The sequence below is a fragment of the Saimiri boliviensis genome, chromosome 5, assembly GCF_048565385.1.
Source record: "Saimiri boliviensis isolate mSaiBol1 chromosome 5, mSaiBol1.pri, whole genome shotgun sequence".
Taxonomy (NCBI): Eukaryota; Metazoa; Chordata; class Mammalia; order Primates; family Cebidae; genus Saimiri; species Saimiri boliviensis.
Window position 1 is genome coordinate 60,408,919 of NC_133453.1, and position 18,008 is coordinate 60,426,926.

The 18,008-nt window shown below is 35.1% G+C and overlaps 1 protein-coding gene across 10 annotated transcripts in view; it reads left to right on the forward strand.

Moving 5' to 3' along the window:
* ZNF385B (zinc finger protein 385B) overlaps positions 1-18,008 on the forward strand; it is a 393,057-nt gene that overhangs the window by 279,711 nt on the left and 95,338 nt on the right. For 8 of the 10 annotated variants that reach the window (XM_039470115.2, XM_039470116.2, XM_074399396.1 and 5 more), the window contains one exon: positions 16,902-17,044. In XM_039470115.2, coding sequence (XP_039326049.1) covers positions 16,902-17,044 — 143 coding nt within the window. The other 2 variants (XM_010351575.2, XM_010351560.2) reach the window with 2 other exon arrangements.

Here is an 18,008-nt window from a genome sequence, read left to right on the forward strand (position 1 = left end):
AGCACTGCTAATTAACCCGCATTTACACCTTAAGAAACTTTCTTATGAAGTATGTGACAAAAATATAAAACAGTTCAAATGAACTTCAGAAAAAGAGAACAGTATCAGAGTTAAGACAAATAGAATTTGCTAGTTGTGCAACTCGTTTGTCTAATACTATGTTGATTTTCCTAGCCTGTTTGTATTTCAGTTGCACTTTTGAGCCACTGTGCTAACTATAATGACAAGGTGACTGATTTCCCATATTTCTTTAATCTTTATGAGCTACTGTTCCCTTTTCTTTCAAAGTTTGTGTCAGAATAACTACTAGGTAAAAATGAGATTCATGTCAATCCAAGTATGTTAGAACACTCTCTCCTTTTTATCTTCTCTTCAGAAAGTATGTTTAAGCTGATGATGATACATGTACAAGAATCCACATTCAGATTGACAGAATAGTGGCTGGTAGCCTGTAATCAAATTGAGTGACGTGGGTGATTTGTGCTCTTGTCACATGATTTTTATGATAGGCACCATTTCAAGTGTTAATGTTCCATCTAGTTCACATCAAAGCTCAATGGTTTCATGTTTGTTTAGACCCTTGGGCATAGAAATCTCTCTGGAAACCAGGTAAGTTTAGCTCCTCAAGAGGGAGTATTGTCTGTTATAAGAGTAGGTACAATTTGTATGTATACAATAGGTATTTGTGAAGTTCTTATTTCTGTTTTAATGTTATCAATGTTATCACTTTATTTCCCCTTTTTTATTTTCCCCAAGAAATCCTTTTTTTTTTTTTTTTTCAATTTTTCCATTTGTAAATCATGAATAAATGCATTACTAGGAAAGGACTTAGGAACTCTGGGCACCAGGAAGATGTTTTTATCTCACAGTCTCCCGTGGGATTTCAGGTGGTTTGGAAAATATTGAAAGAGCATTGACTTCGTTTATTCTGTCTTATTCATCAGTTAGAGGCATAAACACTGAGAGTTCAAGGGACTTGCAAAAAATGAATAGGTTAAGCGAAAGTGCATTAATTTTTCCGAGGTCCTTGAGACACTGATTTGTGACCTCTTTGCAGATAATGTTGCTCAGTATAGTTATTACATACCTGATTTAGGGAGAATTTTTTTGTAGTGCTAGATTCATCATTGCCTTCATTTTCTATGTTTGATTTTCATAGAATTATTTATCCCTAAGCATCATTTTCTTCATCAGAAAAACATGGGATGATCATAAGCCATGTAAAGTTTAGACAAGGACTTACTGCGGTATGTATAAAATACATGTAAAGAGCTACTTAATATATGTAAAAGCACCTTGTGCTCACCAATAAAATGGTATAGTATTTGTAGAAAGCAGGACACAATGATGAATTTCTGTAAAAATATACCATAAAATTCTATGGTGCACTTAAGATTCTAACTTGTCCCACTCCTTCACATGTATGACAGATACCCTCGTGGGAGCACGTAATGAAAACAATCCTCGGTTGTTACAACTAGCATGACTACTGGAGACACAACTAGAGATATGACCTAATTTAATTGTTAAATCTTGTCACAGGGACAAACCTGTCCTGATCCTAGAATAATCTTGCTATTAACCTTTTGATTTATAGAAGCAAATATTAAAAATAAAACTAATATAGTATAGTTGCAACATAAAGCAAATGACAAATTTTCTGAATGCTTCGCAGTTCCCTGGAAGTATTACAGTGGGAGCCAGAGACAAAGGAGACACACAGACAGGCACACACATGTACAGAAACAGAGACAGAGACAGAGATGTCAATACATGAGGCTCAAGAGATGAGAGAGGCAGGAAAGACAGGTGAGAAAGTAGGAGACTACAGAAACAGTTATTAGGAGAGGTAGAGAAAGAGGGTGTCAGAGAAAAAGAGACAGATACAAGTCAAAGTTTGGAAAGTTGTAGAGATTGTGCAATTTTGGAACTTTGGGTTTTGCATTTCTATTAGCAGGAATCATACTTTCTCAAGTTAAATGCATTGAATACCAGGTCCATTTTTGAGAATTGTTTACTTTCCTTGGTGTCTTTTAAAGCAAAAGGAGCTTAACAGTGTTTGAAGTTGAGAAGAGACCAAGAGTTAAAACAAATGTTTATGAAGAAAATTTTCCATTCCTTTGCTGCCTCATAAAGCAAATCATTGAAAAGGAAAATAATGAGTGCTGTGATGAAATGCTCTGCTTTCAATGGTACTCCTTATGAAAAAGTTATTATGGCTTTGACTTTTGGTATTCATTGCTGGAATAGGAGGGAATCATTTAGGAAGCCAAAATGAAATTCCATATAAAGAATATTATTCAGGTTTAAAAAGAAGATCCTACCATTTGCAACAACATGATTGAGACTGGAAGACTTCATGTTAAATGAAATAAGCCAGGCAAATAACACTGCATGATCTCTCTTATATAGAGAAATTTTTTTAACATCAAATACATAGAAACAGAGAATAGAATAGTGGCTATCAGAGTGTGGAGAAGAGGGGAACATAAGGAGATGTAGGCCAATATAGGCAAAGGATAGAAAGTTGTAATTATACAGAATGACTATATCTAGAGATCTAAGGTACAGCATGAGGACTGTAGTTAATATTGTTTTGTATATTAGAAAATTTCTAAGAGTGGATTTTAGGTACTCTTACCACACACACAAATCACCATGTGACGTAATGGATATATGTTAAATTGCTTTACCATAGTAATCATTTCACTATATATATATGTGCATCATAATATCACATCGCATACGGTAAATTTTATATGATATTTAAAAAAAGAACCTGACAGTCAAATCATAAAGTAAAAGTGTCGTTGACTATGTTAAAAAAGAAGAAAAAGAAATTTCACATAAGAAAGTCTGGTACAAAATCAGTATAATAGCACAAGAGTAGCATGATGCAGTGGGACGGGGTGGTCATTTATGATAAGTCCCTTCATGTGCAGAAAATGCTTGGGTGTTCATTGGAGATGTTCTGCACATGGTTAGTGCCCCAGAAGCTGCCTACCTGACTGAAGCAAGTAGCATCAGTTTCTAGTATGTCAGGATAATGGCAGAGTTTCAAGAAGCCAGGCCAACTATTGACCCAATCTGTTAAATACCCACTGGAGACCTTTTAGAGTGCAAGCATCCCCTGGGTCACAGGACATGTCATGTGAGCTCACATTGTCTTCCTGTCACCCACAGGACTGTTTGAAGGAGTTAGATGCCCTGCTTAACTAGATTGTTCCTGCTCATGCAGCTTTGCTCTACTCTACTTCATTTACACAGATTTTTGTCATACAATTAGGAGGAGAAAGGGAATAACATCATTTTAGGAGTAAGATATTAAGAAATTTTAAATAAGGAATTGGTACTAATTCTGGTCCACTTTGCAAAACTAAGCAAAATTCACTGTTCTTTCTTCCCTCTCCAGATCATTCTTCACCATTTTTCCCATTGTAGCTCCAATTTTACCCTATGCTCACAGTCTCTGCTCAGTCTGTCCTGGCATGGCCAAATCAGGCACCCCATACCAGGTTTCCATAGGGATGGAACAGGGGCTTTCATGCTGCTTGCTTACCCACTTCTCTGCCGCTTCTGGGTGAGAATGGCTAATTTACTGATGGAGGACCAAGAGTGGCCTTTTCTATGATGGCCACCATGACTATCATAGGTTACTAGAATTATTTATGAACACTCTATATGCATTATAATTCTGATGGTCTTGTGATACATGTGCAAAAAGGGTTTAGAGCAGTTTTTACTGTTTCTATTTATTCCCAAGTTGTGCCTTCTGGGATTTTATTACCTTTTGTTGTTATTGTTAATATGGGCAACTGGTTTTGAATAGCTATGAAGTGTTTGGTTAATATTTAAGCTAAAGAGACCATTTTTCTCTGCCAAGGTGGGAGTGGAGAGCACAAGCAGAGCAAATATTAACTCTGTTTTCTCAAATTGAACAAGCTTGGGGTGGGGGAAATATCCTTTCAAAATGGATGATTTATATAAACCAGCATTCTTTCCTTTTCCCTCCTTTTGGTTCTTAAATGCCACAGCCTAGACATTGAAAGCACAAACTGAAATTCTCTGAAACTAGGGGAAAAAACATTTTGTGCCCTCGAGCTAGAATTTATAGGAGCAGCTGGGTGTGCTGACCTCCAGAGTTGCTGTATCCAGATCCCTTTAGCCGGGCTCTTAGTGTGAACTGCAGAGGAGAGGCCTAAAGACAGAGCCAGAGGTCTGAATAGCCCTGCTGCATTGATCTCAAATGGAAGGTCAGTTACCATTGCTTGAAAAAAAGTATCTTTTCAGACAGCATTTTTGTTGTGATTCTGATAGTATTTCAGTATAAAAAACCACCAATACAAATGCGAGTGTGCCTCCTACCATGAGGCTGTTTAAGTTAGTTATTTGGATCCAAACAGTATGGTTAAAGCGTAGTTGTAATGAACTTTGTTGTTCTCTTTTCTTTGCCATTGGGAATATTAAAAGAAGTATTCAAAATGAGGTGTTATACTGGGGATTCCAAAAGCAGGGAGGAAGTGAGGGAGACAAGGGTTGAAAGCCTACCTGTGAAGTACTATGTTCATTACTTGGGCAGCCCAAACCTCAGCATCATACAGTATACTCATTAAATAAACCTGCACATGTACCCTATGAATCTAAAATGCATATATAGTACATGTTTTATATATATAATAAAATAAAATGAACTGTTATAATCAATCTTGTGCTGTTTTTCAAACTGGAAAGAAATGTTGGCTTTTGGCCACACTGGCTTTTCTTGCACTGAATTTCTCTCATTAATCATGTTGATAAAACAGTAAAATTAAAAATCTCATTTAACAAATGAATACTCTCTTTAAAATTTCAGTCAAAGTTAAAAAAGAAAACAGACCAAATACTAACCTTAAATTTTTAAAGAAGGTAATGATGACAATGTATGATTCTTATACATCTTTGGTTGTATAGACTTAAATATTCAAAAGTGTTCACGGGCACTGAGCTTTACGTTTGGTTCTATCATCATGCAGGTACCATGTTAGATTCAACTCTCTAAATCCCATTTTTGTTATACAAAATGAAGGGTAGATTTCTAAATTATGCTTACCTCTAAAATTTTATTAAATATGATTTTTCTAGAACTATTTGGTGACTTGAGAAACACAGTTGTGCTTTTCCTGGGAAAGTTGTATTTTTAGGGAGGTTTCCAAAATAAATGGTCATTCTACACTGCTATTAGGTCTCTAGCATGCTGTAAAGGGATAGCAAATAGTTCCTCTGTTTGTAATAGAAAGAGGCTTCAGACTTCAAGAAAAGGTCTTAATGCCATTGAGGAGAGTCACCAGGCAAATGTAGCTCAGGACCATCTCCCTAGGTTGTTTTGCCAGAAAATTTCATCAGGCGCTGTGACCTCCCAATCCATTCTCGACCTCAGACAATTTTAGTAAAGCCCTGTCTGGAGATAATTTTGGCTTCTCCAAAGACTTAGTAATTTAGAAACAGCACAGGACATTCCCTTTTGATAAGTCAGGTGTTTAAAAACTATTGCAAAAAACTTGAGAACGCATTTGTTAGAATACTGTTTTTTCTTTTTCAAATTTCCTTTTTTGCATGATCATGCTTAATACTATTGAGTTATAAGTTGAGAAACTATGATAAAGTGAAACATTTTAAATTCAGTCATAATCCTCTAAATTTATTTAAGTTCTTAAATTCTCATACTTTTCAATGCTGCTTGAAAAAGGATTGCAGCCAATGAAGTATGTCACATATTTGATCAAACTATAGTTTGTACTATATAGCAAATAAATCGTATCCACTTTTTAGCGACACTTAAATATAAGAAATTTAGTCTGTGGGCAAGATATTCAGGTATAAATGAATCACCACTTGGCTGTACATGTTCTATTGCCACAGTATCTGAAAAGCCATATGTTGCATGTTGGTGAAAGATTCATCGTTTTGTGTAAAAGCTGGCGTATTACTACTAAACCCAAAGGACATTGTGGCTTTAAATCCCTCATGATGTGGCTGCTCTGATGTTTTTTGATGCAGCACTTCATTATTGCTTATCAACTTTCGTGCAGTCCTCAAAAGGATTTATTTTTAAATGTAACATTCTGCCAGTCTACTGCCGTGGTGGCTGCCGTCGGAGCTCTTTAAGGGGGAACCCTGAGCTTCCCCAAGGGAAATTTAGGCACGTAACTGCCAATTGTTAGATTTCATAGGCTCAGAGTTCTAGATACACATTTTTCTCTTTGGCATCACTAGAGTCTGTGTTATTCTTCTCTATTCACTTCCTAAATTCAGCAAGGAAGCATCAGCATTAAAGAGAAATTTTGTTTGCTCACAAATCGTTTTGAGCAAAATCAAGCTAGCGGTGGAAAAAAAGAACTCAGAAGGCATCCTTGTCATCCCAAAACTATACCAACTTGACAGTATTTGAAGATATTCTTCTTATTGGGAAATTTTGCCTGTATTTGTCAAAACATTTTATTAAAATTAGCATTGAGTACATTTTTAAAAATTTAATTTATAACACACAGAAAAGTGCACATAAGTGTGTAGTTGAATGAATGTACACAAATACAGTGTATATGTGTTGCTGGCCCCCAGATCAAGGAAAGAACATTTCTGGTACCCTGGAAGACACTCTAATGCTCTGTTCTAGTCATCTCACCCACCACCTCATCCCACCCTTTCTACAAGGAGAGCCACTGTCCTAACAATAAGTTACTTTGCCTGGTTTTGTACTTTATTTAAATGGTATCATACAGCATGTACTCCTTTATTTTAGTTCTTTTTTTAATGTTACGCTTGCAAGGTCTATTTGTTGCTGCATGTAAGTATATGCCATTTGTTCTCATTGCTATATTTTATTGCATGAATGTTTCATTGTCTGAAGATACAAAAATTATTCTTTTTATTGTTGATGGATTAACTGACTTCCAATTTGAGGCTATTATGAAGAATATCGCTATGAGCATTCTAGTTCATACCATTTCTGTTAGGTATATACCTAGAAGTGAAATTTCTGGGCCATAGGATATGTATATATTCAGCTTAAATAGATATTACCAAGTAGTTTTCAAAGTAGCTGTGACAATTTACACTTTAATATAGAGTTCTAGTTGCTCTGTATTCTTGTCGACACATAATCATCTTTATCTTTCTTCATCAAATTGAAGCTTTCTTGTGGATATGTAGTGATATTTCATTGTGGTTGTAATTCATATTCCTAATTACTAATGAGGTTAAGCACCTTTTTTATAAGTTTATTGGCCATTTTAACATATGCTTTTATGAAGTGTCCAAGTCTTTTGCCCATTTATCAGTGTTGTAGTTTTCTTATTGATCTGTAAGAGTTCTATATTTAGATTCAGGTCCTTTGTCAAAACGTATTTATTGTGAATATCATCACCTACCCTGTGGATTATCTTTTCACTTTCTTGATGATGTCTTATTCCTACATTCTTACTAATGGAATATATTCATCAATATTTTTTCTTTTATGATTAGCATCTTTTTTTTTTTTTCCTGTTTAAGAGATCTTTGCTTACACCAAGGCCACAAAGATACTCAGTTTTTCTGTTTTTGGTTTTACCATTAAATCAAAAAACCCTAAGAATACCTTGAGAGCCTGAAAAAAAATTAACTTCAATATATTCAGTTTTCTCTCTGCTTTCTGTTTATATAGTTCCCTCCACCATTCTTTCATATATACCTTTCAAAACAAAAGCCACTCCTCAAAGTTTATCTTAAGAGATATTTCATCTGTGGAAACATTTATGAACTAGATGCAATTTTTTTCTCTCTTTAACTTACTTAACATTATTTTTATATAATATATGACCCCTGTCATTTATGGTAAGTATTAATAGATTTGATTATTTATGCTATCCTGTGATATGGTATAATATCATATTAGTAACCATAGCAACTGAAACTTACACAGGTTATATATAAGGCACAGGTTTAGGCACTTTGTGTAGAAAAAAATCTTAGTTTTCCCACCTGTTCTATGATATAGCTACTCTTATTTTTCTCAATTACAGAAAAGAAAATAGAGGTATAAATAAATAAAACTACTTGTCCAAGGTTGCACAAGAAAGTAGTGGACCTAGGAATCTTGAGCTTTCTAACATGTCTGTCTCCTGGGTTGGTGCTTTTAACAGGGATAGAACAGTGTTGCCTGTGTCATTTTAATTTAAAAAAAAAATTAAGGTTTGATTCCATGCTCAAAAATTTGAATGAAGAAATTTTTTCTGCCTAGATGTTCACAGTGCCTGTTAGTATGTTAAAAACTCTGACATGTGCTGCAAAAAAGAACCACTTTAAGCTTTGTTGAAGCAAAATGTTCTAAATGTATTTGATGACAGAGTCTGTTTCATATAACAACTTTACATATAATCTACTTTAGGAAATGATGACAGTGCTTTAAAGTCAGATGAACAGGAGTTTGGACCCAGGCTTTACCACATAATACTGAGTGATCTTAGTCACTCTAAACCTCACCTTTCTCATCTCTAAAATCGAGTAATAATATAAATATAATAGAGTTGCATTATAATTTAATAAGAATAAGGGGTACAAATGACGTAGCATGTTATCTGGCATGCAGTAAAATCTCATTTAATGGTAGCAGTTATTATTTTCTTACCTTAAAAAGTAAAATAAGTTCTGACTCAGTTCATAATCCCTGTAGTCATTAGCACTGTGCCTTGTTAGCCCCTCATAAGTATTTGTTGAATCAAATAATACTATTATTTGGGGAAGAGTCTTTTTAGATAAATGTATTCATTATATATCTTAGTTATTTCAGTATCAGATACTACACTAAGGTCAAATAAGTTTCAACTAATTCCCAATTGAATACTATACCTATTTGGAGATCCAGTATTTTAGATATCTTAGGTTTATGGTAAAATGCTTCTCCCTCAGTATCTATATGACTGGAGTGTTTTCACCTGCACAATTTGGTGATCATAGCATGGTAGTGAAAAGCAAAATTCAGAAGTCAAATAGCCTACATTCCAATTCTGGCTCCTCTACATACAAACTATATGAATTTGGGCTTAATCTCTCTGTGCCTCAGTTTCTCATCTGTAAAATGGGGCTAGTACCTTGTTTATCAGATTGCAAAGATTAAATAAATATATGTATAAGTATATATATGAGTATATATACCTACATATGTAATGAGCTTAGAAGAGTGCCTGCTACATCATATATGCTATAAAAATATTATCACTCTTACTGCTATTATGAGACCTTTTCAAAAACAAAATCCTTTATCAGTCACCTCCCCTATTCATATAGTCACCTCTTAATGGCCATGGTTTGATAGTCTCTTGGTAAATTATTTTCTTCACCTAGCAGATTAATGAAAGAATGGAAATGCTGAGAGAAGTATAGGAGATGCTGTGTTGGTAATTATCCTGGCGAGAGGAAAAAAATATCCAGTATTAGGTGCAACAAAGCTGGGAAAGCCGTAAAAAAAAAAGAGAGAGAGAGAGAGAAAACAGTTTGGCAGAACATCTGAAATGCCACTCATTTAAATTTCTTTAAAGAAATCTGAAGTTCTACAATTGGCATTGCCTACCCTAATAGGTTTTTGTAATATATTAAGATTTTAATTTCAGTACTCACTGAAGGGAACATAGGTAATAATGGCATATGAAGAAACTACTCCTGCAGGATATCAAATAGATACAGATTTGATCTCATTCTGTAAATGCTTCTTTATGCATATTTTTTGACTCTGGCATACTCTTTCAAAGAATGAGGTGTTTTGTTTGCTTCTGTTTTGGTGTATAAAGAGCCACTAGGAAGTCTCAAAGTTATAATCTAAATTGGCTTTTAAGATTATATATCTAAAGGTCAAAGACTAAGGCAATAATTTCAGGTGTCATCTGTCCTCAAGTTAGGTTGTATTGTGATGTATTATGACATAATCCATTAACATAATAAGGTACCTGTTATGTTACAGAGGCAGTTGGCTGAAATAATAGTTTTCTTATGATCATATTAGGAAACTGTCTTTTACATATTATTGGTTTCGTGGCTATGGATGAATACAACTTGTATTTTACCATCAAAATGAAACGTATGGAAGAAAGTTAATTGCAGTCTAATGGGAATGTATATGAATACATGGAATTTCCATGATAAGAGTGAAACTGGTGGGCAAGAGGAGATCCCCAAACGCCAGTGAGACCCCAACTCTTATCTGGTGTCCAGGCTTTGGGTGCTGTTGTGAGAAGGAATTCAAGGACAAATTGGAATACAGTAAAAGTACAGATTTATTGCAAAGTGAAAAGTATACACTCAAGAAAGGGGATTGTGGGCATACTCAAGAGAAACAAGTCATACCACAGGGTTTGGAGTTGCTATCTTTATGGGTTTCTTTAATCAAGTTGTGGGATATTCATGAAGATTCCTGGAAAGATGTGAAGATTTCTTGGAACTGTATGCTACTCGTTTCACACCCAGTATGGGTGGTCTCAGAACTGTCATTGCACTGGTGGGTGTGTGATTTACTATGTTAATGAGAGTATAATGAGGTCCTAGGTAAAACCTAGGTCAAATTCAGCTCCATGTTGGTCTTAGTCAGCTTGGTTTTTCAGGGTTTTATCAGCCCCTACCTTATGCAGCTATTTCAACAGTTTTCTACTGCTAAATATGTGAAACTGCTGCCTAGAATTTTCTATTGTCCTGTGATCACCTTGTATTATTCCTGTCTCAAGAGTGTTAAATTATTCCTGTTAAACCTCTGGAGTATGCATGCTTATATGTGTCAGTGCAGGAAGTTTGATAAATATACGCACTCAGTGATAGAAAAAGTTTTATTATCAAATAGGGTGGCACCCTTATGATATATACCAGATTATATACTATGCTCTGAAACAGAACTGCAAATAGGAGATGTCTTATGTAATGTTGCCAGATAGTTTATGCAAAAGTCAAAGGTTGGTTCTGTCCCATGAGAATGGCAATGTAATGGGTATATTATGCCACCTTTTGTATTGAAATCCCTGCTTATTTTCAGCGTTTTTTCTCAGCAAGTCCTTGACTTTTGGAGAAATTAAGCATTTTCTTGCAGAGTGCAATGCATTTTGGCCAAATTTCTGCTTGTAACTCCTGCTGACTTACAGGCACCCGGAGGTGAGGAGAAAGGGTTCTTAGCAGCAGCAGCAAAATCTGAAATAAGAAGACAGAGAGATCAAAGCATGAAATACCTTGCGCAAAAAAAATACACTTTGTCCCTATTTATTTACCATCTGCAAAAGCAGGCAATAAGTCCTGGCGAAGCAGTATTAAAAAGTAGGTTTTAAAAGTGAAAACAGCAAGGTTGAGGTGAGGATTGATCAAAGTATAGTTTATATTTATTCAGAAAATCTGCCAGTACTTTAAAACAATCTGTGTTTAACATGGCAAATTGTCTGTCATTAAAATGCTAATGAAATGGTAAATAGCTGCTAAGTTTTTTATGCTAATGAGTAGTGTCACCTAAGTAGTTCTCAAGCCTAGTCTTTATTAGCATAGAGATTTGATTGGGTAAGGGGGATCATTGTGCATGCCAGCCTTTGTTGATGGAGTAATCTGTTTGTGAAGTTCCCTGCTGCATTCTATTTGATTTGGATTTTTTAATATAAAGTGACTCTCACCAGGCCCTCAGGTACCAGGTACACAGTATTACCAGAGCCACCATTGTGGGCTTAGAGAAAGAACTTTGCTTCCCTTCAGGAGACCCACAATGGCAAAATAATTACACATTTGTTTATTGTTCAGCTTTAAGTAGAATGAGTCTATACACTTACTTTAGACATTTAATGACTATAGTAATAATAAATTAAGATAGGCCACTGGTATAAGAAATATTTCTCTTTTTAAATTTAGCTAAGAGTTTAAAGCAAAGCTTTTAAGATAAAGATTTTAATAAGGGTTTCTGCAACATTTGATATATTTATATAATACATCATTGTAGATCTATAAGTATGGAAGTTAACATTACCTAATTTGAAGAGTAATGTGTAATTAAATATAGGGTGGTTATGTGAATGACAGGCTGAGATCAGAGTATTTACTTGAGCATCAGAAAAAAAACATTACTCTCAATCTATACTTTGGCTGTTTCTATTTTTGCTGAGTGCTACTCTGTCTTCCCTAATGGATGGGGCTGACCTCAAGACTTGCCATTACAGATAAATGCTTTAAACACCCTTCTCTCTTTTTTCTCTTCTGTTTTTAGGATCAATATAAATGAAGTATGACAGTCCATTAAACACTATTGCCAATAATGTTCTGGAACAATTTGAAATATGATACAGAGTTTATTAAGAAAATTCATTACCAAAAAAAGATCATTGAAATAGAAATTTTAATGAGTCTGGGACACTGTGTAAAAGATTGGTGGAAATTTTAATAGCTGGAGCATTATCTCATACTGTTCATTTCTCCTTGAAGTCAATAGGAGATGTTAGGCATATAATTATTATGTGGTCCTATATAGGCAGGCCAGGAAAAATTTGAACCCTCATACACTGATAGTAATCACATAAAATGTTTCAGACCCTTTGGAAAACAGCCTGGCACTACTTCAAAATACTAAGCCATCTAGTTACCAGATGACCCAACAATTTCCAAAATTTGACTCCCAGGTATAGACCTGAGAGAACAGAAAACATATATCCACATAAGAACTTGTATATGAATATTCATAGTAGCATTGTTTATAATAGCAAAAAAGCAGGAGTAATTCAAGTGCCCATTAACTGATGAATGGATAAGCAAAATTTGGGACATCCATGCAATAGACTATTATTAAGCCTTAAAAAGGAATGAAATTCTGATACGTGCTACAAAATAAACTTCAAAAACATTATGTCAAATGAAAGAAGTGAGTCACAAAAGACTACATGACATATATGATTTCATTTAAATGAAATGTCCAGAATAGTGAAATCTAGAGATAAAGAAAATAGACTAGTGGTTGCCAGGAGCTAGGGATATTAGGAGGAAATGGGGAGTGACTGCTAATGGATAAGAGTTTCTTTTAGATGTCATAAAAATGTTCTAAAATTGATTATGATAATGATTGATTTGGAATTCAAAATAGCCCAAATGTTATCTTGAATTGTAGCTCCCATAATCCCCACATCATGGGAGGGAGCTGGTGAGAGGTAATTGAATCATATGAGCAGGTTTTTCCCATGCTGTTCTTGTGATAGTGTGTAAGTCTCATGAGATCTGATAGTGTCATAAAAGGGAGTTCCCCTGCACACCCTCTCTTACCTGCCACCATGTAAGGCATCCTTTTGCTCCTCCTTCACCTTCCATCATGATTGTGAGGCCTCCCCAGCCATGTAGAACTGTGAGTTCATTACATCTCTTTTTCTTTATAAATTACTCAGTCTCAGGTATTTGTTCATAGTAGTATGAAAATAGAATAATACAAGAACTCTGTTAATATGCTAAAAACAGTTGAATTCTGCAATTCAGAAGAATTGTCTGGTATATGAGTTATATCTCAATAAAGGTGTTATATTTAAAAAAAAAATTGACATGCCGGAGCCTGTCTCCCAGAGAGCCACCTGTACCAGCTATTACTTAGCTATACTACATGAAAGTTATAGGCTAAAGAATTATTATTTGAGAGGAGCATTATAAATCTTTTACTTATTCATTAAGCCAAATATCTAAAGAGTTGACAGAAGACAAGAGAAAGAAATAAAAGGCATCCAAATTGGAAAGGAAAATGTCAAATTATCATTATTTGCAGATGGTATGATCTTATATTTGGAAAAAACTGAAGATTTCACCAAAAATCTAGTAGAACTGAAATTTGCAGGATACAAAATCAGGATTAAAAAATTAGTAGCATTCCTACATACCAACAGCAAACAATCCGAAAAAGAAATCAAGAAGGTAATCCCATTCACAATAGCTATAACTAAAATTAAATGCCTAGGAATTCATTTAACCAAAGAAGTAAAAAATCTCAACAAAAAGAACTATGAAACATTGATGAAAGAAATTGAAGAGGACACACACACACACACACACACACACACACACACAAATGGAAGAATATTCCACGTTCATGGATTGGAAGGATCAGTATTGTTAAAATGTCCATACTACCCAAAGCAATCTGCAGATTCAGTGTAATCCCTATCAAAATACCAATGACAGCATTTTTCACAGGCATAGAACAGACTACCCTAAAATGTATATGGAAGCACAAAAGATCCAGAATAGCCAAAGTTATCCTGAGCAAAAAGAACAAAAGTGGAGGAATCACATTACCTGACTTCAAATTATTCTGCAGAAATGTAGTAACCAAAACACTGTGGTACTTGCATAAAAACAGACACATAGACCAATGGAACAGAATAGAGAACCCAGAAATAAATCTGTACATCCACAGTGAAATCAGTTTTGACAAAGGTGCCAAAAATATGCATAGTGGAAAGGACAGTCTCTTCAATAAATTGTGGTCGAAAAGCTGAATGTCTATATTTAGAAGAATGAAACTAGACCCCTATCTGTCACCATATACAAAAATAAAATCAAAATGTATTAAAGATGTAAATCTATGACCTCAAACTTTAAAACTACTACATGAAAACATTGGAGAACCTCCAGGATATTGGAGTAGTAAAAAAAAAAAAAAATCTTGAGCAATACCCTCCAGGCACAGTCAAGGAAAGCAAAAATGGATGAATGACATTACAAGTTACAAAGCTTCTGCACAGCAACAAAAACAACCAACAAAGTAAAGAGGCAACCCATAGAACAGGAGAAAATATTTGCAAACTATCCATCTGATACAGGATTATAACCAGACTAGATAAGGAGCTCAACCAAGTCTATTTTTAAAATCTGAATAAAAAATAGGCAAAAGATCTGAAAAAACATTTCTCAAAAGAAGACACATCATTGATCTTCAAAAACTGGCAAATCAAAACCATGATGAGATATTATCTCACCCCAGTTAAAGTGGCTTTTATTCAAAAGACAGATGATAACAAATGCTGGCAAGGATGTGGAGAAAAGGGGACCCTCCTACACTGTTGGTGGAAATGTAAATTAATACAGCTGCTAAGGAAAACAGTTCAGCAGTTCCCAAAAAACTAAAATTTGAGCTACCATGTGACCCAACAATCCCACTGCTAGGTATATACCCCAAAGAAAGAAAATCAGTATATTGAAGACATAACTGCACTCCCATGTTTATAGCGAAACTATTCACAATAGCCAAGATTTGAAACCAACCTAAGTGTCCATCAACAGAAGAATGGAAAAAGAAAATGTGGTACTTAATACACAATAGAGTACTATTCAGCCATAGAAAGAACGAGATCCTGTCATTTGCAACAACATGGATGAAACTGGAGGACATTATGTTAAGTGAAATAACCCAGGCACAGAAAGACAAACTTCACATGTTCCCACTTATTTGTGGAGCTAAAAATTAAAAAATTGAACTGGAGACAGAGAATAGAATGATGGTTACTAGAGACTGGGAAGGGGGGAAGGGAGTGGGAATGGCCAATAGGTACAAAAATATAGTTAGAGGCTGGCTGTGGTGGCTCACACCTGTAATCCCAGCACTTTGGGAGTTCAAGACTGATGGGTTGCTTGAACCTAGGAGTTCAAGACCAGCATGGGCAATGTGGCAAAAACTCCATCTCTACAAAAAAATACAAAAATTAGTCAGGTGTGGTGGCATGTACCTGTGCTCCCAGCTACTTGGGAGACTGAAGTTGGTGGATCACCAGAGCCCAGGCAGGTCAGGGCTTCAGTGAAAGATGGTCACATCACTGCACTCCAGCCTGGATGACAGAGTGGGACCCTGTCTTGAAAAATAGTAATAATAAAATTAAATTTAAATTAAAAAAATAAAAATATAGTTAGAATGGATAAGATCTAGTATTTGATAGCACAATAGTCTGACTGTAGTCAAAATAACTTATTGTACATTTCAAAATAACTAAAAGAGTTTAACTGGATTGTTTGTAATGCAGAGAAAGGTTAAATGCTTGATGGGATGGATACTCCATTTACCATGATGTGATTATTATGCATTCTGTGCCTGTATCAAAATATCTTTTGTACTTCATAAATGTATGTACCTATTATGTACCCACAAAAGTTAAACAATTTTTAAAAATAGTCAACCAGGAAAAAATAGAGGTGACAGCAAATTTAACTGCTAAAAGGGATATTTGCTACAATTATACAAAACTCATTAGAAATAAAAGTCGAAGATAAAAATTTGAATCCCTCTCCTAACTACTACCTGTCCCTGAATACTGTCTGCAGCCAAGCCATAATAAACCCTTTTAGTCTTTAACTATCCAATGTCTAGACTACCCATTCACCTCAAAGTAAGAACAACTTTCAGAAATTTTTCTTTTTTAAGAGAACAAGTTGAATCATACTTTGAGAGCAGACAGTAACTATACACGTTCAAGTCGTCTTTTTCTAGTAAAAACCCTGTACTTATATGTGATTTGCATAAAACCTGTCTACTAGCCATTCGGTAATTCTGAATAGCAAAGAGTGTCTGGCTTCAAGATGCTCTTCCCTGCTTCTCTCCTGCACTGTTGGCTAGTCAGAAGCAAAGAGTTGGCCAAGAGGACATTCTCATTCGGCCTGACCCACCTGCCAGTAGGGTCTGTCTACGAGGTGTCCTGGCTGAGTCTGAGCATTTCTCAGCCCTTCCCCATAGAGAAGCGTTGTGCATCACTGTCTTGGATTATGAGGAGGAAGATCCTTTTTATTGTGTTTACTACTCCTGTGCCATTTGCTTACTTCCAGCATAACTCTCAACAGATTTGTTCTTGCACTGCAGGTTTGGGAGGGAGATGGATGTAAGCCAGAAATTGAATTCATTTTTGTTTTGTTCTTGGCAGGTAGTACATGCCACACTACTACCCTTCCTGCTCTTGTGCGCACACCTACCCTGATGATGCAGCCTTCACTGGATATCAAACCATTTATGTCTTTTCCAGTGGACAGTAGTTCTGCTGTTGGGCTCTTTCCAAATTTTAACACAGTGAGTAAATTCATTTCTATTTTATTTCTGTCCTCCTCCATTGCTTTCATTACATTTGTGAATAGTCAATGGATACAGCCTGTTTCCAAAATATGTAATTTTAGACCATATGTTGGTTATGCTGCTCAGTTGTTATATGAAAGATGATTCTTCACCCATGGGAGTATCCCAAACAATAGCCAGCATGTTTATTATACAGATATTTCCATAGAAAACTTTACACCTGTTGTGTTGTACAATTTTGATAAAAATTTTCAGTGGCTTTGGAACATATGTCACATCTGGGATGTTATTCACATGCTCAGGAACATAATTTAGAGATACCAAGGCACATTGATTTTTCCCTTCTCTTAGAAAGAAAAAGAAAATGAATGTAGGCCATGTCTCTCTGGCTGCATTTTTATTTGGGAGATATTTTAGATAAAATGTGACTCACACAAAATTTATATTTGAGAGCTATTGTAGATTATGTGAATTTGACTCTATTAAGGAAAAGAAAAACACTCAAATCTGCATATTAGTTATCTGCAAGATATTTTGATATTTTAAAATCTATGATAAACGTTAGTAAATTACCTATAATTACTAATGTTCTTCAGGTCTGCTGACTTTCTTTTATTTGAATGGAAAACATTTTGTAGGTGTGTCAAGTGGAGCATGAAATATTTCAACAATAGAATTTAGCATAAAATCAATCTGTAGCCAGATTCTAAACCTTATATCAAAAGAAAAGGTTCAACAGTTCAGGTGAATGCATAAGTTGTCAGCTTGGTTGATAAATACAGTCAGTTGGGGCAAGATGGTCTACATGAATGATACAGCATTCTAAATGCTGCTATAATAAAAAAATAATTGCATTATCTACACCACGAGACAGCAAGCATCTGAAGTATTGCCAAATGTTTCATTTTGCAAACGTATTTTCTCTATGAAGTGAAAACAGCAAGAGAATTTTTCCTTAAGG